Below are 27,780 nucleotides of genomic sequence, written 5' to 3'. Positions count from 1 at the left end.
GCTAGTCAGAAACATCTTCAGCGAGGATATTTACCCAGCACCAGGCCTAATTCCAGCACTGATGAAAAAAAACCCAGAACTTTTAAATTCTTTATTAATTTTCTTTTACTTCTAAAAACTCCTCACATCATTTTTTCCCCCTACATTTAAAATTTCTGAGCTCAGCACTGCTGTGTTTTGTGTGTATGATTCCCAGTACCTAAAAATTCATGGAAGAAATATGACCTGAAGGTAACTGTTTTGGAATTGAGAAAGAAGTAAGAAGGAAGCACAACAGTGCTGAGGCTAAAGTCATATTCAATAGCAATGTGATCTAACAGCAATAATGAAAAACAAAACAAAATAAACCCAAAAACCTTCTGAATTATAAACCTTGCCCTTCTGATCTGAATTACTGTGTGCCCTCAGGCAGGTCAGTTTATTTCTGTATCTTCCACTTGAAAATGGAGATGCTTCATATTATAAGCAAATAGAGATTTATTTTTTTTATCCCTGAAAATACTTACAAAGGATTGTATGATTCCTGCTGCATTATAGAGACACTCTACCACAAAGAGATTGTAAGCGGATCTGCAAATTTTTGCATGCCTTACTGTTTGAGTACCCAAGTAGACACAATTAACCAAACTCCAGGAAAAATCTTTGTCGATCCTTGTAGCCCGACACAAAGAACTCAAACACAGTTTTTCAAGCATATGAGAAAGGGGGTGAGAAAGAGCATTGCTAGACTGTTCTCTGCACCTTAAGAATGGTTCAGACTTGGATTTCTTCTCTCCACAGCAGCACTCTTTATTGGGTTATGTTACATAACGTTACTTGCATTGAAACCCAAACAATCCTGGCAGTCCTGGCTTCCTCATCGATTCAGCCCAAGTATCTGGTGGAAAACACAGACTGAACACTCAGCTCTTGTCCCAAGGATATGAGCACACGTGGAGGAATGGAGCAAACCCAGATTTCCTCCTGACACAGTCAGGACACAGCAAGGGACTGCAGCCAACACCCCAGAGCACTGCTATCCCGCAGGCTATAGGCAGCTGATACAACAATTACAGGACACTTCTCTGCCTAGATATCCTCCTAAAGACTGCCGCTCTTCAAACATAAAAGACAAAGAAAAAACACAGTTACTGGGGGGGAAAAAAAAAGGAGAGTGGTTTGAAGAGGAAGCAGCATTAAAACTTTTCTAAGAACAGCTACAAAGCTGTTATTTATATTCCAAAGGGAGTTTGCCTTTTAGGTGTGGTAAAAAGATCTGACAAATCAGTTTTCCACCAAACAAACTGGAGGAGCACGGGAAGATGTGTGTTGTTGCAGACGGACCAATATTAATCACGTACACGTGTTCAGAGAGGCAGGTTTCCTCATGCATTCACGCGTTATACAGGATTCCCACGTCAAGTGCTTCATGATTTACTAATGCCAAGTGCTAGATCCGAACTGGATACCTTTATCAAAAGACACTGACTGAGACAAGGGAGGGTCTTAAAAAAGAAACGTTGCAGATCTCAAAGACAAATTTTCGATGAGATGTGACTGATACAGGCGGTGTGGGCCAGGAGCCAGCTCCCGGGGTGCCTTCCCCTTCCCTGGACCCAACCACCCCGCGCAGGGCTGCCCCATTACCACTCGAGCAGCTCAAGCCCCATTCGCTGACTGAATATATTAAAATCCGCGCTCAGGGGGAAGCCACAGTATTTTCTGTGTCTGAGCACTATCACTGCTGCCTCCTAAAATCCTTTTACCCCTCTAAACGAAGTCAGACAGCCCAGCAGCGGCGGCTCCCCAACAGCTGTGATGCTGCACGCCACCGGGTAAAGCGCCAATGAAAACTCCTTAAACTTCACGGTTGCAGCCTCACAGGTTTCTGGCGCAGCACCCAAACCCCCACTCCGACCTTTCTTCGGAGTCCACCAGAACACGTACTCAGGTAATTCCTCAGTTTATGAGAGAAAGAAAAAAAAAAAAAAGAAAAGCTGCAAATAAACCTGCAGGCAGTCCCCCTTGAGTTCACCTAAAACCACACGAACGGTCCCCGGTTCCCGGTTCTGCTTTTCGGTGAGGCAAGGGAGGGCAGCCACGGCCGCGGGGGACGCACAGCTCCCGTCCCAGCCATCGTACCTCCCTCCCCTGCACGGCACGGCCTGGCCTGGCTTCGGGGGCCGCCGCGCCCCGCCAGGCCCAGGCCCAGGCCCAGGCCCAGGCCCCGGCCCGCGCCTAGGCCCAGGCCCAGGCCCAGGCCCGTCCCGCGCAGCCCAGTAGGGAGCGGCTCCCGCCGCGGTGCCGCCAGCTGTCCGGGGGAAGCAGCGTCTCCGCCCCGGCCGAGGCCCGGGGAGAGGCGGCGGCGTTTCCCGCGGCAGGCGGGCAGCGGCCCCGCGCCGCCCCTCGCCCCGCCGCCCCCCCGCAGACACCCCGGGGCTGCGCTACCTGCGCGTCCACGGCGCACCAGCTCCCGCCGCCGCCGCTGCCGTGGGCGGTGCGGGCGGCCCGGCCCGGCCCGGCCCGGCCCGGCCCCTCCCCTCCCCTCCCCTCCCCTCCCCTCCCCTCCCCTCCCCTCCCCTTGCTGGCAGCCCTGCCCACAGGGCAGCGGCGCGCTCAACCTGCGGCCGGCGGCCCACGCTCCGCTCCCGCTCCTGGTGGCTGCGGTCACAGTGCGGCCGGCGGCGCTTGAGGCCGGCGGGTCTCCGGAAAGGTGGGGCCGCGTTCAGGAGGCGGGGGGCGGGCAGGCTGGGCCGCCGCTGCCGCCGCCTGCGCGCCGGTGCTTGCGAGCAGGCCCCGGGGCGCTCGGTGGCTGCTGCCAGGCCCGGCCCTGCGGCGGGCCCCGGCGGGCCGGGGCGGTGGGAGGCGTCTGCCGGAGGGGGTCTGCTGGGAGCCCGCACGGTGCGTGGCCGGGAAGGGAGGCGGCTCTCCGGGGAGGCCCCGGCTCCTGCGGCAGGGTCTGTGGGCCCAGCATCCCGCTTCTTCGGTGCGTCTGGGCTCCTGGCCATGAGAGGGAAAACATGGGGGTACAGCGAGCCGAGAGAAGGTGCCGGCTGATTAGACGAGAAACATCAGGGGAAAATAGAAAGAGGTGGTAGGTTATGTCAAGATGTACGTCTGGGTACTGGCTCACCGGCCAGGGAAGAGTCTCTCTTCACCCATCTCGGGTAGCGTGTTACCGGCACGTTTTGAAATACTTTGCACTAAGTATTGATTAAAATCATCATTGCCCCGGTTCAGTTTCAGGTTGTCGCATCTCTTTTTATTCTACAGTCTGCTGTTAATATTGAGAAATACTTGAGTATCACATCACAGTGCTTTACAGCACTAAGCAAGTACAAGAAACAAACTTCCTACCAGAAACAAGCTATTTTTGCTCTTTAAACAGTGCTTTTGTAGACTGATTTAGAATTAAGTCTCATAAATGAATATAAATAGTCTCACAGATCACGTGAGTATGAAGTATGCCATGATTCTTTTTTAAAATTATCATTACAAATTTTAGTACAACAGGACAAGAGTGTCACCTCCAGTAAGTTCTGTCAATCTCCTGAAGAAATCAGCATTATTAAATTGTTCTGTGTGTCTGTCAGAAAACTTTTGAACCCCTTGGCTAATTTCAGCCAGATTTGAAAGATGGAAATGTCTGTCTGAAGACTTAACAGATGGGCAGAGGAGGAAAAATCTGCACTCTGTTGCAAGAAAAGCAGGCATAAATTAGTCCTTGTTCGTTCTTTCTAGCAGTAGGTGGCTGGGCAACTGGTATATGCAGAATTCTTCACTAGCCATTCCATGAAGAAGAAACAGGAGGAAAATTGTCTGATATGGGAAGTAGAAAAGAACTGCAGATATTGTTGTGGATGGAGAAAATAATTTAGAGAACAAAAGTTACAAAGCTTGGTTTCTTACAGGTTTGCAGCTTCAGCTTCTAACAGCATGGCTTACTATTTTTTTAAAATGCCCTTCTGTAGCAAGCTTGTGCGTTTTATTTGTCTGGACTCCTTTTAAACAAACAGTTCCCAACAGCCCCTTTGTACTGACTTCTCTATAAATCATACTTTGAAGATCTTAAGGTACATCTTGGCTTATGCCCTGTGTTCCTTCCAGACCCGCTTATTTAAAACAGCCTTTTCCCAGGTTCAAAAATTGCATGTTAAGTACCTCTCTGTAACAGTAGTCTCAATCTTCAAACAGATCTGTTTTATAGGATAAAAATGAACGTAGGAGTTGCCCACAGCGAGGTAAATCCAAACACGCGTGTGATGAACAGTCGTGGAATGTGGCTGACGTACGCGCTGGGAGTCGGCATGCTGCACATTGTCTTGCTCAGCATTCCTTTCTTTAGTGTCCCTGTCGCCTGGACTTTAACAAATGTGATTCACAACCTGGTAAGCACCCTCTCTTGTAACAAAATTTGAAAGGCTGTTCATACGTATTTAGTTTTAGTAGCAAGAGAAGAGGAAAAATAGCGAGGCTGTATGGATAATGAAATCCAACCAGACAGAAAAACACCTTTACTTGACTTATCCACTATTAGATGAGTTGGGTGTTTCTGGGAGGAGGAGTGATACATGATCACTTTGGGTTTAAGCACAAAAGACAGGAAATATTCCTTATACAATTTATGTATTCTTTTAAAAGGCATTTAATTAAGCTAGAATCTTGCGAACATAAAATCATCATGCCAACTGACTTTTACGGTGTTTTGTGTATTATTAGAGAGCTGTGCTGAATCCATAAAATATATTTTTAATTCTTGGATATTATCTACTAATGTTTCTACACAAATCTGTTAGTATCCCAAAATGTTTCATTTTGGCATTTTACCTGTTTACTTGGACAGGAACATTTCTCTTCCTTTTTTTTTTCTTGCATTGGTTTCTGGCCAAGCTAGGTAAATTTCAGCTCAGAATGACTTCAGCATACAACTTTGTCACTACAGACACAGGAAAAATCTTACTTGAAAGCAGTGGGAAGAACTGGACTACCTTGACCCAAGCCCTGAAACCGTTTGTCATTCAGTGGGCTGTGATTTGCATGATGACTTTTGTATGCAAAAGGGTTTGGAAGCTGAAGTTCTTAAGAATCTTTCTGCCTTGTTTCCCCAGGATGCTATAATTTTGTTGTAATCATTTAAAGTAATGCAAGTATGTATACTGGTCCTGCCAAGCTTAGAGAAAAGAGGGACATAATCCAGGAATTTACATCATACTTGAGGCTTGCTAACTCAGCTTTGTAAGATTAACAGCAAAGAAGTCTTGACAAAAAGATAGCTTCTTCCTTATTTAGGAAAACGATAGCTCATTTTAAAGACTGAGGTTGGATAACATCCTCTTGAATCAAGCTTCTTATTTTTGTAGATATGTTTGAAAATGACAGTTGGATTGTAAGCATCATTAGAACATTTTGTATGTCAGACACGCCTGACTTTGGAAGATGTTGGCAGAGACAAGTATTACTAAATATTTCCTAAATGCCTTACTGAATTCATTACAAGTAGCTATAATGACAACAGGGATGAGAGCATGCACGGCGAGTAGTTTTCTAGTGGAAGATTGAGGATAAACTTCACTTTTGGATATTCCAGCATTTCGATGGCACTTTTTTGGAAACAAATCCTTGAGTGGTTCGACGAACAAAAAAATCTTGGATTTCCACTAATGGGAAACTCTTGGCTGACCTTGTAAGCATTTTTGGTGGCCCTTTCTGCAAGTGCCATAAGATGTATAGTAGGCATTTGGACCTGTCCTAAAAGTGCCTTTTTGGTTAAGTTATTAAAACTCAGATGCTGGAAACATCATGAATTGGAGAATTAATCATGCAAATTAATTCTCTTTAGCTTAATAGGCCTCTGGTCAGGGGGCTGTGCCAAAAAAAAGTGGAAGATGATGTGAAGTGACTTGCTCAAATTTCACCTCCTTTATAAGAATTTGGAAGAAATGTGATTTTTCTATATGAAACTTTCTAGAACAACTTCTGTATGTGCATAGGAAATAACCTGAAAGAAATAAAGGGAAGTCTTTGATATTTTCTGATGGAGACTCTTGCTTGGAGTTGGTGTGCTCTCTGATAGAAAACAGGTGTTTTTTCAAGCTGGAAGAGGACGCACTCCCCTATCTGAAATCAGTGGGCTCAAAGTGATCTTTTAGAACAGACCAGACATGGCATGCTCCTATCAAACACAATCACGAAGTCCAGTGTGGTTAAGGAGAAGCAGCAAAGAGATGGACAGATGGTATTCAACAGATTGCTGGTAGTCTACTTCTAATTATTTGAAGCTGGTGGGGGGCCAAGAAAGCTTTCAAAAATTCTTGTAATATTACTAGTATTTGTAGATAGATTTTTGCTTTGTGCAGACTCTACCTCATAACTCAATTAGCACTGTGTTAGGAAAGTGGTCATGTAAATCGGCAGCCCTAAACTCGTTACAGTGCTTGTTAAAATTCTGTTGATTTCATGCGATTTTTGCCATCTAATGTAGAAGACAAGGCAGTGGATTGGATGTCTCATAGACTTTGGCTTTAATTCTGACTGTGCCACTAACTGCACAACCTCTGGCAAATCACATGTCTCTTCCTTCCTCTTTGATAATTTGTCAATACAGGCTAGCAGCTCTTCTGGGTGAGAATTCATTTACTCTTTTTTTTTTTTTTTTTTTTTTCTCTTTACAATGCATTGAACAATGTAACAATTACAAAAAAGATATAGCTAAAAGTGCCACTGTATTCACTTTTATTTTTCCCAGGGAATGTATGTGTTTTTGCATGCAGTAAAGGGAACTCCTTTTGAAACACCTGATCAGGGGAAAGCTAGGCTACTAACACACTGGGAACAACTGGATTATGGAGTACAATTTACATCTTCAAGAAAATTCTTCACAATCTCTCCTATAATTCTGTGAGTTCAAAACTGTATTGTGGATTAATTGAATCATAAAACAATGATTTCAAAAGCTGCAGCTAAACAGGTTGCAATTTACATTCTAAAAGCATTTTCTCTCTTTCTTTGCTTGTTTGTTTGTTTCTACATGACAGAAGTAGGGAGTACATATTTACAGGCTGTATAATCAACAATCTTCTTGCAGCTTTTGACACTTGAGTTCACATACTGAAGTCAAAGTTTGTAAACAGATATTAATGGGGCAGGTTATAAAGATTAGAAAGGATGTGAGGAAAACTTACTGTTAACTCTTGAAGTTCTTTAAGAGATTGTGAAGTCATAAATACTGGCAATCTGAAGTAATCGCCTTTAACACATGACAGCATTTATTAACCATTTTGCAACTTGTGAGTTACGAGGAGTGTGGCCGTCCTCACGGAATGGGGCCAGGATTTTGCACGTTGGTTTTGCTTTGTACAGATTGTCTTCTGTTTACACTAGTTAGGTAAATAGATTAGAAATTCTGCACCACCTGTCTCTGTCAACAAAAGTATGGTTGTGCAACTAAAGGAAATCAGATACATATTTAATATGCAACTCTAAAAAGTCTTTCTGTTTTTCCCTGAAGGAAGTTGTCCACTTGCATGGCAGGGTTGGAGGGGAAGGGAAAGATCCTGCATCGTGTTTAGAAAGTTGGTTCACAAAGGATAAAAACTGAAAAAATATATATAACTCCTCAAAAAAAAAAAATTCTCTTTCTTCAAAGGTTGCTTCCCACTTTCCAGTGGGAATTTTGTATTGATAACTCTTGTGTATGGTTCTCTTCGTTCACTAATAATGTGTAAGTAGCTGAATAAGCATCTGGGTTTTGCTGGGAAAAAAACCAAAAACCTAACAATGTGATAGCCTCATTTCTCTGACTAGTTTTTGCAAAGAACAAGATTAAATTACTGGCTCAAAGCTTAAGAAGTTGGTAGTGAATTGGATTTTCTGAGGCACATTTCCTTGATCTTGCAGTTGAACAGGTTGTGGACTAGCTTGGAAGAAAAATATGCTGGAAATATCTGCCAGAATGGAAGCATTTTAAAATCACGCCAATCCCAGATGTGCTCAGCATTGTGTGCTCAGCACTGAAAAACATCAAGTGCTTTGTCCCTGAGCTTGCTAGGGTAGCAGAACCGCGAGTATTTTGGTAACAGATCTTAGGCTATTTAAAACCCGTATCATAAGTCAGGCTTGTAGCTGCAGAACTCATAGACTCCAACTTGAGGGGCAGGGAGGAGTGCTGGAGGGAAATACTAGCTGAGAGTTGCTTTTTAGCACCTTGAGAAGTATGGGAAGAAGAGACTTAGTCCATAATTTTGCTGTAGATATTCTAGAACCTCAGGTGAGGTATTTAATACAGGAATAGATCAGTTGTTAACCAATAGAATATTACTGATTATTAAAGCACTTCTTTCAGCTATGCTTTGTTTATTTATTTTTTAGACAAGGATGTCATCAGCTAAACTTGCTCCCTTTTCTCCTGCAGGTACTTCCTGGCGAGTTTCTACACAAAGTATGATCCAACCCACTTTATCCTCAACACAACCTCTCTCCTGACAGTGCTTATCCCCAAGCTGCCACAGTTGCATGGTGTTCGAATCTTTGGCATCAATAAATATTAAGCAGGAGATCTGACGCTGACTGCCCCTGATGTGGCTACTGCTGCTCCCCAGGTGAAGGAAACGAGTAGTCTGCTGTGCCAGGTATCTAATCGTATTCATGAGGGATGCTTTTACATCTGAGATACAATTCCCACGTCCTGCAACATTGTCTGGGATGAAAGTTGAGTTTATAAGAAGATGCCTTCAAATACCTAAATGTGAATCGGAAACCTCTAGAAGAAAGATTTCCATGAACTGGGCAGGCCCAGCTCTAAAGCGTAATCCCCGCTGAGACTGTGTCTATGCCGGGCTGATGCGAGTGACTTGTAAGGAAGGTGCGAGTAACAGCTGAAATGGAGAGCAGGGTTTCGCAGTCAACCTGATGCAAATGGTAACTTTACATATAAATCCAGGATCCTCAATGCCAAGGACTGGTGAGGCCGCATCCTTAGATTAAGTGGCTAGTTTCTGCTGTATGGATTGTAGGTGGTTGTGCTTGTTATTGCATTGTAAAAGTTTGTCTCACAGTAAATACTGTGACAGCTAGCATAAACTGATGGTGTAATTCATGCCTTATCTGTTCTTGTGATTTTTTTTTTTTTTTTTTTTGTCACAAAGACTGGAGAAAGTCCTTAACTGTCAGCTCAGGGGATTTCTACATCAACTTGATAGCTCAGTTTATGTACACTTTTATAAGTTGCCACTGTTGTGTTTATTTCATTTTGCTTACCAGATACTGACTTTTCTATGTGTAAATGGGACATCCTGAAAAATTGACATTTCTTTTAAGCTGTGGATTTTTGACTGTTTTCTCCAGTACTCGACTGATGGGTTATTTTTCAGTAGTTGAGAGGCCTGTAACGGTGGGGGAAAAGGTCGCTGCTGTTGGAGGAAAAGCAGCTCCATTACGGAGCAACAATGTCAGAACATGTAAGAGAAACTCTGTAGGTCACAAGTTAGAATAGATGCTGAACTAAAGTAGGTGATAGGCAAATCACGTGGACTAACTGTATGCTTTTGCAGAAAAAGGTATAGATAATCTGCATGTCTTGGAAATGTGGAGGAATGCTGTGTTTTAGGGGTACCGTGTAGTACTGTGCAGTACTGAGTAATCTTGTATATTACCAGTTCTGGAACTAGAGTGTAGGAGGTACATCTAGAGTTCTGAGCACTTATTTCTCTATCATCTTGGAAAAAGGATTAATTTTGAAGTGTACCATATGTCTGCCAGCCAAAAAAAACCAGCTCAGATTTAACAGAAGATTCCATGTAAGACTTGATTTACATTTTGGTTGCAGTGACAGCCAGTGAGCTGGAAAAAAAAAAAAAAAAAAATTAAAAAAAAAAGCGCAAAGACCACAGTGGCACACTTCTTTTCTTGCTAAGAGAATTTTCTAGCTATTTACTTTCTTGATAATGATGCTATTAAAAGGAAAAGAAAAAAAAAAAAAAGGTAATGAGGTTTTTGGTTTTTTTTTTTTTTTAGCAAGTGGAAGTAATTTTTTTGTGTGATTAATACAGAAGGTGGTAGCGGGCTCATTTTTCAATTCCGGCTCTGCTTGCCCGTTGGAAATCGCCGTGTGGTGTCCAGTGCCGGAACTGAGCGGCAGAGAGCGGCGGGCCGGGCAGCGCCGGGACCCGCGGTGAGGGGCAGGGCTGCCGCCGGGCGGCGTGCGCACCTCTCGGCGTGCGCAATGACCGCTGGCCCGGGCCCGGCCGCCCTCGCCGGCGGGGAGGCGGGAGCGCAGGGACCGCCACCCCCTGCCTCGGGGCCGGTCGCGCCCCGCCGCTGCCGGGCCGCTCGCCCCGCTCCGCGCACGCGCCGGGTCCGCGGGAGCCCCGCCCCGTGACCCGTGGCGGCGGGCCCGGCTGCCTGCGCGGGTGGGCCCCGGCGGGACCGGACGGCCGCGGCCGGCGGTGCGTCAGGGAGCGAGGGGACAGGGCGAGAGCGCGGGGACAAGCGTGGCAGCGCCCGGCGCCGCAGCCCAGGAGCGGGCCCGGGCGGTCGGTGTTTCCCTGGCACAGCGGGGGCCGGGCGCGCCGTGACCCGCTGCCCGTGGGGGCGGTTCCGTGGGGCTGGCGAGGCTCTGACGACGAAACGGTAAAGAGGGAGCTTGGGGGCAGCACTGCGAACGGCGGGGCACGGGGGGCACGCGGGGCCCTGCCCGCTGCTGCGGGGCTGTGTCCCTCCCCTTGGGCTGCAAGGAGCGCCATACACAGCAAGAACTCTCTCGAAGAACGGTTAAGGTAAAACAAACGTAAATGATTTTTTTTCCTTAGGGTCTTAAATATCATGTGTGGTCATTCCTAACTTTAAAAGTAGTACCACTTCTTCAGAAAATCAGACCATGCTTGAAAACCCTCCAGTAAAAATAAACTGTACAGTTCTTTTCTAGACATAACTACCAGATCGACTTTAAACAATGAACAGCATTGCCAAAAACCTTTTGAAATCAGTTAAACGCGGCCAAGCTGTGTGGCTGAGAGCCAGCTCTGCTCAATCTGGAAAACAGCATCTGCGGAAACTAGTTCTGGGGATAGAGACGAGCTGTGACGACACCGGCGCCGCAGTGGTGGACGATGCCGGCAATGTGCTGGGAGAAGCGCTGCACTGCCAGAAGGAAGTCCATTTACAGTAAGAATACACTTCTCTCAGGCTTTCGCCTTACTAGTTTTTTTATTGTTATTCTTACTTGTAATGTCATCTGTATGAAAGCCTTCTCCAGAAAACTCAGTAGGAAGTGGGTAGGTGTAAAGACCAACCCCCTGGGCCACCACACATTCTGCTTGAGATATTACTAAGGGTGAGGAAAGCAAGCTGTGCATGTAGCAAGTTTCCTCCAGTATTTTCTTTCAAAAAGAGACAGATTACTTATCTAGCTTGAATTAAAGATGAAATCATTATTACTGTTAAAACCACCAAATGTCTCAAATTTTTTTAAGGGAAAATGAATCAAGTAGTAAGTTAAGAGGTGTTTGAAATTATTTTTACATCATTCTATCTGTTATGAAATACAAATGTATTGTAATTCTTTGTTTTTACTAGAGCAGGTGGAATAATTCCTGTGGTGGCACAGCAACTTCACAGAGAAAACATTGAGCAAGTAGTAAAAGAGGCGCTTGGTGTCAGTGGAGTTTCTGTACGTGAACTTGCAGCTATTGCAACTACAGTAAAACCAGGACTTGCACTAAGCCTTGAAGTGGGGCTGCAGTACAGCTTGACCTTGGTGAACAAGTACCAGAAGCCGTTCATACCCGTTCATCACATGGAGGCTCACGCACTGACCATCAGACTCACGCACCACCTGGAATTTCCCTTCTTAGTTCTTTTACTCTCTGGAGGCCACTGCATCTTGGCAGTAGCACAAGGAGTTTCAGATTTCCTTCTGCTTGGACAGTCTATAGATATAGCACCCGGTGACATGCTGGATAAGGTAGGATTCCCTTACTTAAGCGCATCTATTATTTTTTTTTCTTATTGCAGTTAAACTACATAATGGTAGTATTATCATCAGCCTGAGGACAGTAATACAGTGCAGTATGAGCTTTGTTTTGAAATACCATTGGTTTAAGACACAGGAGGCTGTTAAAAATCAATGCATAGCATCAGTTGTAACATGTCTATTTGCTAAAAACATAATTAATTTACAACATAAGCAAAATTGGTGTTGGAAGTTTCACTGACACCTGTTTTACAAACGAGCTGTATGAATTTGAGAAGACTGATAGCGATATTTTAAAAGATACTGTCAGGTTTAAAGCAATACATATTAAAACATTTCTTACCCTTTTTTTTTTGCACAGTTTGAAAAGCCTGGTTTGACTTTCAGAATCATCTAAGTTTTCTGGGTCAGCAAGTACAATCTAAAATTGGTCACTTACAGTTTTGTTTTCAAACACAAGCAGTTTATAAACAGTGTTGGTGTGTATTAAAAAAAAGTGGGGGTGTGAGCCAAGTCAGAAAGGGGATTGTTGAAAGTTGAAACCAACTTTGTTTATCTGGTAATGCAGCATGGCACTCTGTGTGTTTCCTATAGCATAAAAATTGGGTAATTAATGTTTCCTGCAAAATTCATTGATCCTCATGTTTGCCCAAATTGTTCTAGAATTGCATTTCTAATTACTCCAGAAAAAAAAAAAATCCAGCCGGCATATGTCTTGTCCTTATTGTGCCCTGTTTGGAAGCTCAGGTTGGACTGGATTTTTGCGGTGTTCAGTTTTGCTCCATTGACTAAAATACAGTGATGCTATTATGGGAGGAATGAATTTAGCTCTCTGTTCCAAGTCTGTTGTTTATTATCTCCTTAGGTAGCAAGGAGACTGTCTTTAAGAAAGCATCCAGAGTGCCACAGCATGGCTGGGGGGAAAGCGATAGAGCACTTGGCTCAAACTGGAAACCGGCAACAGCACACGTTCAGACTTCCCTTGCAGCAATATCGTAACTGTGATTTTTCTTTTTCTGGACTTCAGAACCTTGTCAATAACGCCATTGTACAAAAAGAAAAAGAAGAAGGTATTTTTAAACGAAGTCAGATATAAACCGTGTTTTTTGATGGCCTACACTCCGGAAACCCCATTTGATCATACATTTTTATAGGTATTCAAGAAGGTGAGATCCTATCCTGTGTTAAGGATATTGCTGCTGCTGTACAGCACGCAGTGGCTGTTCATATTATCCAGCGCACATATCGAGCCATGCTGTTCTGCATAAAAAACAGCATATTATCATCAAGAAATGCAACTCTGGTGGGTATACTTTTTTTTTCCTTTTTATATTTGACTGTATAACAACATTTGAAGATGCAGATACCTTGTACTTTCTCCCTTAACAGGTAAGGAAGATGTCAGTATGTATTACATTGTTAAAATACCAGGATTAAAGTAATAGTCCTGTAAATATTTACAGTAAAGTCTTTCATAGTTTGTTTGGTTTTAAGCTAGGAAGAGATTTTTTTTACCATCTAATCTGACCTTCCATAAGAATTCAGGCCACATAATTTGACCTAGTGCTCCCCAGTACTTGACAGCTGTTCTAGTTATAACATGCTTTTGTTCAGGAATCTCTTTTAGCATAAGCAGCTTACTTATTGTACTCGTTTCTGATATGTTTTCATCTTCAGAGATGTGTTTTAATCTTCAAATGTGTTATTTATTGCTGTCTTCAGAACTGCATTTGATGACCTTTTTTTAAATAGGATGGTAGTTGAGTGTAACCCATCAATACTTTTGAGTTAATGCCTTTTTTCTTTCGGAAACTGCTCTCAGGTTGTATCAGGAGGAGTTGCAAGTAATCAGTATATCCGAAAAGGTCTACAGACTTTGGCAGATGCAAATGATTTTGCCTTTCTGTGTCCTCCTCCAAGGCTGTGCACTGATAATGGTGTTATGATTGCATGGTAAGAGTTGTTTCTCTTTACATGTGTTTCTAGAATGTTCTTTAAGAGTTGATATTAGAGTCAAGAACTTCTGTTTATGGTGACTGAACCACATACACATATTCAGATAGTTATGACGTACATTTTTACATAATTGCTTTCTTAGGAACGGCATTGAAAGGTTACGTGCAGGACTTGGTGTTTTACATAGTACTGACGGGATCCGCTATGAACCAAAGTAAGTGACCCAATTCATTCAGTCTACTTCTCCTCTTATTCACCGTGGGCAATGAAAGTGGAAGGAGGTGTAGGCTGAAAGAAGCAGCAGAAGCTGAGGAGTGTCTTTGCAGAGCATATAACCTTTAAAACTTACCAGCACTTCCTTTTCAATGTAGCTGTGAAATACAAATGATCATGCCTGGCATTTATGGTTTTTTTGGCTCAGAAACTTAAATTACGATACTTCATAACAGTTTTATGTGTTTTCCTATTACCGTTGTGGTATGGGAAAACTGGAGCAAGTTAAGCTGTAATACACTGCCCCTAGCTTCTCTGTTACTGTAGAGAAATCAAAATGCTCCAAGTCAAACTGTGTATTCATAATGAGCTATCAATTTTTAAAAAAGAATTTAACATACAACATCTGATACTACTTTTTTTTTTTTTTACTGATAATACTGGTTTTTTTTTAATGACTTGTTAGGTAAGACTTGTTCTATGGATTTAAGTAGATCCCAGGCTTAAGGTGAAACAAAATTTCAAAAGTACCAGCTGGTCTTAAACTTTTATTTTTTTCAGGTTTTTCCCCTTTCCATTTCCAGGAAAACAGACTTTGAAGGTCTCAGGACAAAAAAAAAAAGTCTGTTTTAGAATTTTCCCATGGAAAAATGATAAAATACTCTTCTTGAAAACTAACTTGCTTTATATATCTCAGTGAATAAAATACTAAGTTTTATTTGCTGTAGACTATACATTCTTTATCACAGAGATACCTGTGAATCTCTAGTGTGTCTTGCATTCATCAGCAACATGTAAAAAGAATTATCAACTAAAATGAGAATCTAAATAAAACACCCTCAAAAGATGCCTTTGAAATCACAGCTGTGTTCCCTGACTTTGGAATGGCTACAGATCAAATATCTCCTCAGTGTGAAGATGTTTTCAGGTCCAGCTTCAGATAGACCATTTCAATGGTCACACAGTCTGAACAGTGCAGGGAATCTGCAAAACACTGTGAGTCTCATGCTCATTGTAAAAAAGGTCTGTGAATCTGCACATCTGCGTGATACAGCCATAATGTTACTTATTTTTAACAAATACATTGTAATTTTATTATTTTCCAGAGCTCCTCTTGGAATTGATATTTCAAAAAGAGTTGAAGAAGATTCCATCAAGGTGCCAAAACTAAGAAAGAAGATACAATGGTAACTAAATAAATGGGAAATTGTTCAATAAAAACTGTTACATTTACTGACAGTACTTGGTTTACAGGTGTTGAAAATCACCTGACAGAGGAATAAATGCTGTGTGGTATCACCAAAATGATTCCAGTTACTGTTCCACAAATGCCTAACAGTTCTAGGTATTAATAACAAAAAAATAAAAGTGCACTTTCTTATAAATATAAACTTACACAAATGAAAATACCTTCATTGTTTACACTTTATAACTTATAAGGTTTATATATTTAATATATACCATATTATAATTTAACGATATATAATTTATACAAGGTTTACAATTTACACTATATGTTAAAAAAATTCCTAACTACCATGATTGAAAAGTTGCAGAAATGGACACAAGAGAGCTCAGATTTTTCAAGAAGGTCTCAATGTGTTAGCTATGCCAGTACAACCGAATTTTGTTTCAACAGTACCTAATTTTATGCTGCTGGTGTGAGAAGCCTGTTTTTAATTATACAAAACTAAATTTTGGGGGGTATAGGGATAGTGCCTTTCAAAGACACTTTTGTTTTCTGTAGTTTGGATTATAAATTGGATCTTCATTTGTATTTTCATCACAGGTTCCCTCAAAATCATATTGGTGAAAATACCAATTAGACCTGCAAATCAGGAATGAGTACAAAATTCTACAAGGTCAAATAAAACCTTTTAGAAAACTATTGTTGTCTGCCATAACAATCTGTACCACTAAAATGTAAGCATTCTTCAGTTTTAAAAATGTTTTGTCAGATGCACTTTGCTGTTGCATATATAACCTGACAGTATTTTTATTAATACACTGGGAATTATTAGTTATATGTTAGTTAGAAAGAAGATTCTTCTTAACACCACCTTATGTAGCAATGCAACTAATTTTAAATCTTAGAGACGTGCCAAATAATATAAATAAACTATGTAAAATGTTAGGAAAAAATGTATGCGTGTGTCTTCAGAGATGTATTTTGAAGAATTCGGAAGCCTGGAGTTATTCTCAGAGTGCTTCAAAGTACTGAGGACTTTTGAAAATCTGACCAATCACTTAAATAGCACAGTGGAAGCTGAGCTCTTTTGGTAATCTGTTAATTTACAGTATTTCATATCACCTTATAATCTTGCATGAGATCAAATGATTGTATTTTTCTGAGTAATAATCTCATCTTTTAGGAGTGCCATGTATAAACTACATGCAATATGAGGTATTTTTTTAATAGGAATGTTTTTGTACTTGCCTCCTGAACGAAAACTCAAAAAATATTTCCATCTGTTTGGGTTTTCCCATCGGTATCAATATCAACGTTCACTTCAGAGCACCAGAGCTCAAGGAACTCAACACATTTATCTTTGGGTATATATGCCTCAAACTTCTGCCATGTAATCCACTGATCAAAATTTGTCCAATTTTTGTATCAGTGTAAGCTGGAGGGAGTTGACAAGAAGTGCCGTGATGACAGTTTGTATCTGCACCCACAGAAGGTTTAAACAGCGACTTCTCTCAAGATCTGATGGATTTCTTAATAATGCAAGGGCATATCTGAATCCATCAGTGCTAGCAAAGTTGCTGTCTGGGTACATAGAATTTTTATCTGGCCCAGCAGTCCACTGGGCATCTACCAAGCACTACATCATCTTCTGAAGCCAGCCAACTAGAGGACAGGGTAGTAAGTAATTCTTGATACTTACTTTAGTCAGACTTTGCAAACAAGGCACTAGTATTTTCCTGTGCTAGTAAGTTTGACAAGCAGGTTGCCTCATCAACTTATTCAGGTCTAGGGAACATTTTTGTCAGGCCCGAGCAGTCTTTAAGAATATTCTCCAGTTTCCAAAATACAATTCTTAGAGAGGCTAACAAAAAAACCAGAGCAATTACTCCGTCAAGAACTATACTAGTATTTGCAAGAAAACAATAAAGCTCTTAAGAACAAGATTAAAAGACAGTAACATTCCTGTAGGTTGTTCTAAAATATTACGGAATATGATTTCAATACATCAGGTATTTTAAAATGTCTTCCCCTTCCCCTGGAACCGAACATTTGGTCAAGAAACTCTATAAATAATACTAAGTGTACCATAAATAATAACAATAAATTGATTTCTTATGAATAACTGGATAAATTGAAAAGTTTACCAACATGAAATTACATGATTTCCTTCTACTATCTAAAACTATTTAGAAGCCTTCCAAAATTATTTCTCATGTTTCTCTAAATATCAAAGGCCTCTTAGTTTGGAAAATAAACTATTTGCCTAGGTATAGAAAGCACAACTTTTTTCTTCTTAGGGTCCTAGGTGCACATAATTTCTAGGAACACTCCAACAGAGATAAGTAATGAACAGTAGTCACATTTCAGCAGCCTAATGCTCCTCTTGGTCCAATCTCCACCTGCTTTAGATGGAAGAACTCTTGCAAACATCCCAGGGTATGGTACTAGGGAGTCCTTTTTCCTCAAAGCACCAGTAAGAGATCTGCCAGTGCTGTGAACCAGTCTGAAACTTAAATTTTTGTAATAAACATTTCTTTACAGACTTGACAAATTGAAAATCTACTCACACCCTTAGAGATACTTTGTAGGAATAGATATATTATGCTCTGCATGAAAATGGATTTTTTTTTTTTTTCTGGTGTGATTTTTCCTTTCTCTGCTTAATTGGACAAACAGAAAACTAGAACTGTAAGGTAGCACGTTGAGTACCAAGCTCTGACCTTACCAAAACCACTGGAGAACATGTATCCAGTTTTTCTTACGTTAACTTTGCAGTCCTTCAATACACAATCAGAACAAGCTAACTCAAGCTCCTCTTCAGAGGAAATCCATTCATATTTCTATTTCAACCCTGTGATTGCATCCACATACTCACCCAGAGTACCTTTTTTTTTTTCCTTAAAGAGAGACCTTTTTTTGTTTTGTTTAAAAGATATCTTCCTTGAAGTACACAATGGATGCTTTGCAACTTAAAAGTAGCAGAGTTAAAGCTAAAGGAGAGGAATCAAGCTAGGGGAGCTAATGAGGGACAAAGAACAGCCTGAAGGGAGCTTCCTGGTTTCTCTGGGAGCAGAGGGAGCCCCAGACTGGGGACCACCAACCAACCCAGCCCTGCAGAACTGGCCAAGGACTGGGAGGCTGCACAGGATGGCCCCAAAACACCAAGGAGGTGTGTGGGGTGTCCATTTCTCAAATAACAAAAGGGCAAGTGTGATACATGGTTGGCAGATCTCCAAGAGGCAAGAAGGCCCGAGATCCTCAGCTCTTTTTGGCTCTGGCAACGCAGGCCAGCTCCTTACCACGCCCTCCCTTCTAAAACCATACCCTGAGCCCTCTCCTAAAGCACAGCTGCAAGACCAGCCCTGTTCTATAACAGGAAAATCTACTGTACTGAATTCAGTCTATGTGACAGATTGGACAGACTGAACACTTTCTGCAACACTGACATCAGTCAGGAAGGGTAGGAAAGCCAACCTCTGGCTATCCTCTCTTCCCCAGAGCCCAGTATTCCCTTCCTCCCCATGGATGCATTCATAGTGAGTCTCTAGTACAAGTACACATCTAAACATGTTACTTTGATGATTAATAGTAATGTGTATAGTAAGTGTGTAAAAAAAACAGACCAAGCATTCTAAGAAAACTCCAAAGATTTACTGGATTTGCATATATGATAAATGCAACATCTCAGCATGTAGCTTTATAATTAATCTACTGAAAATAACTTCAGTCTGCTGCACATGTCAGATGCTTTTTCACTGTTGCTCTCTAGTTTTGCAATCCGAGATCCAAACTGTACAGCCCTTTTTGGCAAAACAGTCGAGGCTGTAAGGCCAAACTCCTTGGCTGCAAGGCGCAGAATCAATTTCTCACCAATTCCTCGAGGTAAAGTCAAGTCAGCTTTTTCTGTGATGGGCAGAGAATTGAGGAATGAAACAACATCTTCATCAAGAAAAGGAAACCTAAAGGAAAGATATACATGGGAAAAGACCCTTTAAAAACTTCATACAAATAGTCTTGATTTTTCCCTTTACCACATGCAAAGACATCAGAGTCTGTGTCAATTCCTAACTATAGATGTACCTTAAATGTTAGTGTTGCAGTACTAAGGCAAGTCTCCAAAGCAGTTACACTGTCTTGCAGAAAGAAAGCATAATACATCATGTTTAACCTTCAGAAGCCTGGAATTTTTTAAACTCATGCAAAAGAAAAGACTAAACACAAGCATCAGAAATGTTGGGTTTATACAAAACAAAAATTCTGAAGAAAATCAAAAGTACAATGGAAGAGCAAGAAATTTTAAAGTAACAATTCTCAAGATAACTAGTAAGTATTTAAAAATACTGTATGAAGATACACTGTAACTTTGAAACAAAAATATTTACACAATAAATTCTGACAATGTTCCAAATTCTAGGTATTGCTATCTAATCACAAGCATGATTAACAGCATTGCTTGTCCACCACTGCACCAACTAAACTGAAAATGTGCAACTAAGAACAGATTTCAAAAAACATTGGTACAAAGATCACAGGAAAAGACCTTTCATGCACCTGAGTGGCCTCTACTACTGGACAACACCTAAGGAATTTTTTTGCAAGTTGGCAGTAGCATGAAGGAAGTAAACACAAATAAAATGATTCTTTAACTATTCTGACTTAGCAACCAGGAAACGCAGTGGATATTGATCACGCCTTTATTGTGTGGACAGGAATACGTGGCTTCTATGTTGTGTTGTCCTCCTACAAAGTCACTCCCCAAATGACCACACCAGAACACTTCAGAGTTGTGCAGAAGACTGTTCCACTTAAAAGAATAAAACCATTCTTAAAACTTCCAGATGGAAATCCAATATTCAAGTTGCTAAATTTCCTTAACTCTTCCACAGTACTACAGACCACTTAAAACAAAAAAAACCCAGAACACAGTACACATTAATGAAACTGCAATGAAACTTAAAGTCAATAAAATGCATAGAAGTTTCTGCTGGAGCGTTAAAACAGAATCTAACTGGCAAAACCAGTTTTGCTTCATGTTAAAAGAATAATACCTGGCTTCTTTTCCGTGATCACTAATAATCCTGTCATCTCTACCAAGATTTCTAGAAGAAATGCGATGCAACTCCATTTCAAGTTCTTTATTCAGACCCTCTAAGCCATACTTTTTGAAGCAAACACGATGTCGAGAATATCCAGCAAGCTGTTCATCTGCTCCAATTCCTGTAAGCACAACCTAAACAAACAGAGTAAGAGAAATCTTTATTATCTATGCAAGCTAATAATATGTAACAGATCTTAAATGTTTAACTACATCTTAAGGAGAATAACTTCAATACACATCTTCTAAATATATTACCTATTACGATAGGATGTGCCTTACACATTTACAGAGTCTGAAACAGTTCCCAGTAATGTCACTGGGAACCTGATGCAGGTTTACAATCAGACCTAAAAGCACACACAAACATTTCTACCGAGGCAAGGAAAAAACACCAAAATAATGTAGTGTGCATCACAAATACACCAACATCTTTGAAGAATGTCTTTGTTAGTTTCTATTACAATAAACAGCATTTGTTAAGCACCAGTGTTCATAAAAAAATTGTTGCCGCAGGTGATGCAGTATGTTGTAGGTTCTAAATAGTTATCAGAATGTACACACAGATTAATTTACCAGCTACTGGGTTAATAACAACTGCATTACAGGAAATAAAAATGTGTCATTGTTCTGTCTACTCAATGATAAGCATATAAAATGTTACCAAGAGAAAAACACTACTACATCTGGTCCATTACTGTGCCTTCAACAGCAATTCACTATAAAAGCGGAAGTCTCTTAAGTCAACTGTGTTTTACTGATGTGGCACCAGCTAGTGGTCAACTAATTTTTTACCTGTGCACACTAGTAAATAACTGATGGGAAGATGACAATTTCACTTCATGTTTTATTAACTCATGTCTCATTTCAACATATTCTGGACCTAATATGAATCTGTATGTTTCACAAATCTGACACATGCATCCTGAAGTAGATCAGTCAACTGCATCAACTGTGTTCTACAGCAGTAGTTTTTACACAAACTATTGCATTTGTTGGGGTTTTTGTTGTTGGGTTTTTGTGTTTTTAAGATCTAGCAATAGCAGAAAAGTAACAGAAGCCTCAAAAAGCAAAGGTAGCAGTGAACTGCAAACTCCTAAAATTATACAGTTATTCCTCCCTACACAAACCATCAGGAATTGGGAAGTGAGAAATAAGAACCAAATTCCCAAGAAAATCATCTAGTTACTAAAAAAATTTTACTTAAAACTACATACATGAAAATAAGTTACAAAAAAGAAAGAACTACTTTTTGTAGTTCTGTCATTCAACCAGACTCTAATTACAAAAGATTCCAAGTAGTAATCTTTTCTGCCATTATTAATTGCAATTTTGTCACTTAGTGTGCCTAAGTAACAAGCTAGTAATTTTACAGCTGTTGGGATGCTGGCACAAAACAATATTACTTAATACTTCATTAATGTTTATCTCTCAATTTGTTAACCTATTCAGTTTGGATTGAATAGCAGTTCCCCACTACTGGACTTGAAACACCAAAAATGGTAAGATGACTTGTTATTTTTTTCCTAGTCACACTGGTGCTTATTCAAGCTTAATGAAATGCCATACACATTACATGATAAAAGAACTGAATGCGGTTTTTAACTCCAGAAATACACAAAGATTATCAGTACAGAACTATTCTATATTCTGCCACTGAATTGCAGAAGCCTTATGAATATTAAAGACCCTTCTGAAACAACAGAACTGTTTGTATATTCACAGGTCAAGCATAGGGCAGAAAACAACCAGTACCTTTGCAGGACTTTTATATGGTCTCAGTTCCCCTTGGTTACTAATAAAACCCTCTCCTCTGGAAGCAAACCAAATTGCACAGCCAATGCTGTCATCCAAGACTGTATGCAGTGGATAAATTAAGTGATTAATGCACTGTTGTCTCATTTTTTTCAATTCCTCTAGTGTAACATTAATTTCCACAAAGTTCCAGGTTCTTGAAGGGTTAATGGCTTCTAATTCTTTCAGTCCTGTCCTACCAGTGATTCTGTCGGGAACAGCAAAGCAAGATAAATCAGCACCAGTTTTAGCATCAAGATCTTTACAACTTTCTTGAGGACAAAGCAAATCAAGCTGTACTTCCCGGTTGGTATGGTTTTTAGTGGCACGCTTTTGCTTAGTTTGTTCTTTCATCATGAAAGCTACATTGAGAAGATCAATTGGTTCCTCCAAAGGCACATGTTTGTCAGCAAGGGCTGCAATAACCATAGAATCAATGCCACCAGAAAACAGCACCGCAATGTGTGCCTTCCTATTAGATTTGCTTGGAACTTCCCTTTTTTTCTGATCTTCATGTCTGAAGAGAGACAAAACCCGTCTCTTCACTGCTTCATTTAAAACATTAATAAACTGATGGACTAATTTTTTCTTGTGTTCCTCCGCAAGAAATCCCTGAAGGGTTTCTACAGAAACCATATGGGTAATTTTGCTAACATTAGCGCCTGGACATTCACCTGAAGCTTCAGAAATGGTTTTATTTAAGGGGATAACTGGTGCTCTGAGACATAGTTTTGATTCATTCATCACGAGAGGTATGTGGTTTGGTAAGTCTTTTGAAACTTGGTCCAGAACATTAACAAATATTTCTTCTACTGCCTTCTCTGTGCAGCTGTACTTCCATGGAAACAATGTTAAAGACAAAGATTTAGTTGTTGCACAAGCTTTGAGATCAATTTTGAAAATTCCAGATGCTGGGACTTCTTGCCATTGGTTACCTGACTCAGAATAAACACTTACAGATGTGAGACAGAAAGCACTGTCAACCTCATTATTGAATTGCCAAAGCAAACTACGACGACCAAAATAATCTCTACCAAACCATAAACTGTGTGTAGATGCTTGATAATAAATAAAAGACCACGGACCCCGAAGTGATGAAAAGAGTGACAAAATGTCTGCTTCACTACTGCACAATGCAAGATGATGAAACATTACTTCAGTGTCATTCTCTAGATCTCCTACATGCACTCCACTGAAAATTTCTCCATTCCAAAGAAAAATATTGTTATTGGCATCTTCCAGAGGCTGAGGAGTCACCAGTCCCCTCAAGTGAAGTACATGGCCAGAAAACAGACACTCATAAGAGAGATCAGATGCGGTTTTTATCAACTGTTGGCTACTGTCTGGTCCTCTTCTTCTAAGACAGCAGAGTATGTCTTCGTTAAAGAAATCACGAATAGCACGCTGGCTACGCAAGGTAACGATGCAACAAATACCACACATTGTGACTCTGAACTCAGATGGACTATTTCTTGATTTTAGTCTTTTCTGAATTTTCCATCTCCTGATGTGCCTTCTTTAATTCATCTAATGTATCTGTGTAAGAGAAAAATACACTAATAATCAATTTCATAATCTGGTAAATTAGTAGGTAAATTTAAGACTATATCTAAGAAATGAGTAATTCCAGCCATTTGTTTAGTTAAAGAGATAAACATGAAATGCTAACAAAAGTTCTATAGTATTCATGTAACACAAACATAGCTCACTGTAGTCCTCTTCAACTATACAAAGATGATGATTTTTTTTTTTCTCCCAAAGGAAGCCACACTACAAGTATAAGAATTAGGGGAAAGGCTAACTATTGCCTATATAATCAGTGTAATTCACACAGTTGTAACAGTAAGAAAAGCAAACTGTCAATTAAAATGTCAACATCATTAAATCAAAGAAAAAGAAAGTAGCAATTGTTCATTCCAGAAAAATTTATACTATACATTTATACATTTCTAACATTTGTTCTATCATCAACTCCTTTTATTATCCATTCTCCTATCTTCACAACCCCACAGATCCATTCTTTCAACTACCTAAAGATTTGCAGCTTAGCCTCCAGTTTAACTTGTCATTTTCTTCCTACTCATCCCTTTTAGACTTTTAGACTTTTTTTTTTTTTTTAAGGGACAAAATGCTATACAGCTTACCAAAGGGCACCAATAGCAACTTCTCTGTGGGGCAGGTGTTCTCGTTCTTCCTACACCTTCAGCACTTGCTCTTTTATCACATCCATATATCAAATGGAAACACTTTCACACTTACCTGACCTAGGAAAACAAGCACGTGTCTTGAAGTCTCCTTTGCATTGATACACGTTGCCAGTTTTTCATTTTAATATACCTTTGAAATCATTAACAGCTACAAACGCACCTTCAAAACAGTGAACTATTTGATCAACTTTTACACTGCAAACTTACTTTTGCATTGAGATAGTGTTTCGGTTCGGTCTACAAGAAAGAATATGTTGCTATTGGGCTGCTGCCTATAAACTTTCTGTAAAACAAAAACAAGGCTGCATTAAGTCAAAGCAACAGGCTCTGGCAACCACGCTGCAGGAGACACTAGTGTGGGTCCACTGATACACCCCTTCACTTTTATGCCAGGAGGGTAAGTTCTGCCCTGACAACAGCAACATGCTAATGTCATACCATCAAAAACATTTCATGATCAACCCATGACTATTCTGCATTTCTCTTTTCCTCATACATGAGGGATCACATTCTATTTTAAAACTCATATACGTGAAAAGTACGAATACCTCATGAAGTCTTCTGATCAACCCAAACATTTTATTGAAATAACTCAGATAAAACACAAAAAGGCAAAAAGTCCCAACAATGCATTTTATTACACTGGACAAGTGTACATAATCAAATAATTTGGAGGACAAGTTGTTCTGAGAACAGCAGAGCACATCTGTACTAACATCTGTATTGGAACAAATTAAAGACAGTGTGCTCCGATTTTGTTTCCCCTCTTGTCTCTATGCTTATTTCTCTGATGCTAAAATGAAATAGTAAAAAACAAATTTGTAAATACATACTTACCCGGTTCTTCTTCAAATTTGAAAGCTCATCAACTACAACCTTCTGCTCTTTAATCTGAAAGGCAAAAGATGCACCTCAATTTAAGTATTAAAAATAAACTACTGTATTATAACCCTGATGATGAACAAGCTTGCTAATATTTTAAGACAGCTACATGCAAATATAGTTGCTGTTTTCTGAACAGACCACTGAAGACAAAGTGGCAGTAGATATAAAAATGAAATACTAAATAACTGTTCTAGAAATGGGTTATCTTGCATGGATTGATATTTCTCCTACCCTTGAAAGCAATCCCTACTGGGAAGCCAAAGTACCTCTAGCTATTTATAATCAGAGATCACATTTTTCCCCCAGAAGAAAAGAAAACATACAAAAATAACTCTAGAAAACAAGATTTTGCATCATATCTACAACAGACTTTATACTCATATGTATTATCATGATTCAAAATGAAACCAATAAAAACCCCAAACCCCTAAAACGGAATTAAGAGCAACGGAAGCCTTTCTATCACTCTGGAGTTCTGCACAAACTTCTTTACTGAGATTTACCACTCTGCACTGAAGGAGGTGACAGGCATTCCCATTTTTTTTTACAATGACAGCTGTCAATGCTAAAGAGCAATCAGGAGGATGGGAATAAAACCCAACAAACAGAACAAAATCTGGTCTGCGGGCACTTAATGCTTTTAGTTAGAAACAAACAGTATGTATGGCTTTGTTCTTCCTTTGTGTCTCCTGGAATTGGTGCAACAGTAGAAAGCTGCCACGGAGCTAGGTTAGCCAAACTGAAAGTGGCATACAGAAAACACAACTTTTCCAGTAGCTACATCGTTTCTTGTATTTACAGTTCCAACAGACCAAACGGACTAAACCAGCCACTTACACATAACAGAAAATGCAACCTGCAATACAGTTATGTCACAGCTTTACAGCTTCCCTGGCAATCAAAAATACCACTGACTTTATACAATATGACCATATGGAAAGGAAGTAATTTTTTGAGGGAAAGCGGTTCCATAGGACTTGGCAGATTTCATACTAAATAAGTTATTGGCATCACGGAAGCAGATTTATGAGGAGTGCCAGCCTCTGTGACTGAAATCCCTTGGGACCTTCTGAGCTGATGCAGCCAAGGTAGATACCACAAAGAAAAACCTCACTGCGACTCACCCGACATTTCAAGCTCAACTTGGAGCAGCACGAACCAAGACCCCAACACGACGAGAGAGCTCACGGCGAGGCCAGACACTCCCTACGCGGCAGCCGCTCTCCTCCCGGCCCCACAACGAAAACCCCGCATCACAGCAGCCGCAGCCTCTCGACGCGACTCGCCCTCCTCTTCTTCACGCGGATCACACCCGAGGTTACAGGCCTCGCGGAGCCGCCACCCCCCAAACCAGCAGCACGGTCCCGGCCGCGCCTCAGCCCCGGCCGCGCCTCGGCCCCGGCAGCGGCCCCGCGGCCCCTCTCTCCCGCCCGCCCGGCAGCAGGCCGCCTCAACTCACCCTCCGGCCCAGCTCCTCCTTGCGGCGCAGCTTCGCGCTCTCCCCCGCGTCCGCCTCCTCTTTCTCCTTCTCCTCCTCCTTCTCCTGCCGCAGCGCGCGGCCCGACATCCCCCCGCGGAGCGCGCCCCGCCGGGGCCCGCGCGCACAACCCCGGCAACACAGCCGCAGCCGCGCGCACCAGCTCCCCGCAGAGCATGCGCAGACCGCCCGGGGGGGGGGGGGGGGGGGGCACGTGCGCATGCGCGTGCGTGCGGCGGGCAGCGCGGAGCACCAATCAGCGGGCGGGCCTGAGCACGCGCGAGGCGGGAGGCGAGAGGCGGGAGGCGGGAGGCGGGAGGCGAGAGGCGGGAGTGGGCGGGGCTGGGCTGTCGCCATGGCAGAGGGTTGTTTAAGCAAGGCCAAGGTGGAAACGCTGCTCGGGATGAGGGCTGGAAACTGGGCCTTGTAGGGTGTAAAGGGAAAAGAAAGAAAAAAAACAAACAAAAAGGAAAACAAAAGGGTAGTGCTTTGCCTTGGAGCTGTTTGGTGTGGTGGTGACCCTGGGCCAGAGTCAGGCAGCTTGTTTAAAGGCATTCCAGAGGAGCTATGAATTATATAATATTTATAGATATTAGGATTATAAGTTTTCCTCTTTGGTAGGATGGTAATATTTCTCTGTCTCTTCCATTCTACTGTAGATATATCACAGTGATGCATCTGTCTTCCTGTCTTTATAAATACATCAGGGAAGGAGTTGTTTAAGTGGCAGGATGACGGTAGCACAACAAACAATATTATCATGATTTGCTATCATAAATAACTTTAGGCTGAGAAACGGTAAAAGGAGCCAATTACTGTGACAGAAAAGTTTTGAAAATATCTTCCAGTAGCACAGATGAGGAACAAAAAAATAATTTAAGATAGAGTTTGATTTCCTTATGAAAGGAATGACATGTTCTGATTAGTGAGTTAACTGGTGAATGAACTGCGTATCTCAGGAAGTTGGAAGTCTGCTGATTTTCGTGGAAAATAGATCATATATTTATTAATGGCTGT

The 27,780-nt window shown here is 41.2% G+C and overlaps 5 protein-coding genes across 16 annotated transcripts in view; 2 read left to right on the top strand and 3 right to left on the bottom strand.

Moving 5' to 3' along the window:
* Window positions 1–2,488, bottom strand: part of PMS1 (PMS1 homolog 1, mismatch repair system component) — a 48,854-nt gene extending 46,366 nt beyond the window's left edge. For 2 of the 7 annotated variants that reach the window (XR_012629413.1, XM_074872702.1), the window contains exon 1: window positions 1,341–1,718. Coding sequence is in view for 2 of the 7 variants with exons in the window: in XM_074872702.1 (XP_074728803.1) it covers window positions 1,341–1,372 (32 nt within the window). In the remaining 5 variants the exon portion in view is untranslated. Of the gene's footprint in view, window positions 1–741; window positions 1,719–1,745; window positions 2,197–2,427 lie in introns of those variants that run through there. The other 5 variants (XM_074872701.1, XM_074872700.1, XM_074872699.1 and 2 more) reach the window with 5 other exon arrangements.
* Window positions 2,489–2,577: 89 nt separating this feature from the next.
* Window positions 2,578–9,073, top strand: ORMDL1 (ORMDL sphingolipid biosynthesis regulator 1). Of its 2 annotated transcripts, none has more exons than XM_074872694.1 (4): window positions 2,578–2,692; window positions 4,187–4,367; window positions 6,725–6,876; window positions 8,390–9,073. In XM_074872694.1, exons 2-4 carry the CDS (start codon window positions 4,194–4,196, stop codon window positions 8,523–8,525), a joined length of 462 nt encoding a protein of 153 aa, XP_074728795.1. In that variant the 5' UTR covers window positions 2,578–2,692; window positions 4,187–4,193; the 3' UTR covers window positions 8,526–9,073. The 2 variants fall into 2 exon arrangements, with proteins under 2 accessions (XP_074728795.1, XP_074728794.1); XM_074872693.1 differs by having other exon boundaries at window positions 2,583–2,692; window positions 4,174–4,367.
* A 1,290-nt stretch (window positions 9,074–10,363) lies between these two features.
* Window positions 10,364–16,004, top strand: OSGEPL1 (O-sialoglycoprotein endopeptidase like 1). Of its 5 annotated transcripts, none has more exons than XM_074872690.1 (9): window positions 10,367–10,751; window positions 10,890–11,139; window positions 11,551–11,938; window positions 12,975–13,017; window positions 13,102–13,250; window positions 13,770–13,900; window positions 14,046–14,117; window positions 15,223–15,303; window positions 15,906–16,004. In XM_074872690.1, exons 2-9 carry the CDS (start codon window positions 10,928–10,930, stop codon window positions 15,940–15,942), a joined length of 1,113 nt encoding a protein of 370 aa, XP_074728791.1. In that variant the 5' UTR covers window positions 10,367–10,751; window positions 10,890–10,927; the 3' UTR covers window positions 15,943–16,004. The 5 variants fall into 5 exon arrangements, with proteins under 5 accessions (XP_074728793.1, XP_074728791.1, XP_074728788.1 ...); XM_074872687.1 differs by having other exon boundaries at window positions 12,813–13,017; XM_074872691.1 differs by lacking the exon at window positions 10,367–10,751 and having other exon boundaries at window positions 10,767–11,139; window positions 11,556–11,938; window positions 12,813–13,017.
* A 2,930-nt stretch (window positions 16,005–18,934) lies between these two features.
* Window positions 18,935–23,637, bottom strand: ASNSD1 (asparagine synthetase domain containing 1). The gene is made up of 3 exons (XM_074872686.1): window positions 22,156–23,637; window positions 20,354–20,535; window positions 18,935–19,264 (listed from the first exon to the last, which is right to left on the bottom strand). The coding sequence occupies exons 1-3, from the start codon at window positions 23,635–23,637 to the stop codon at window positions 19,009–19,011; spliced, it is 1,920 nt and encodes a 639-aa protein (XP_074728787.1). The 3' UTR covers window positions 18,935–19,008.
* On the bottom strand, window positions 23,457–26,948 carry ASDURF (ASNSD1 upstream open reading frame). Its single transcript, XM_074872695.1, has 4 exons — window positions 26,746–26,948; window positions 25,239–25,292; window positions 24,609–24,684; window positions 23,457–23,730 (listed from the first exon to the last, which is right to left on the bottom strand). Exons 1-4 carry the CDS (start codon window positions 26,851–26,853, stop codon window positions 23,660–23,662), a joined length of 309 nt encoding a protein of 102 aa, XP_074728796.1. The 5' UTR covers window positions 26,854–26,948; the 3' UTR covers window positions 23,457–23,659.
* Between the last annotated feature and the right edge of the window lie 832 nt (window positions 26,949–27,780).

The sequence above is a fragment of the Strix uralensis genome, chromosome 6 (genome assembly GCF_047716275.1).
Source record: "Strix uralensis isolate ZFMK-TIS-50842 chromosome 6, bStrUra1, whole genome shotgun sequence".
NCBI lineage: Eukaryota > Metazoa > Chordata > Aves > Strigiformes > Strigidae > Strix > Strix uralensis.
Note: the sequence above shows the minus strand (reverse complement) of the source record. Positions and strands in the feature narration are given on the sequence as shown.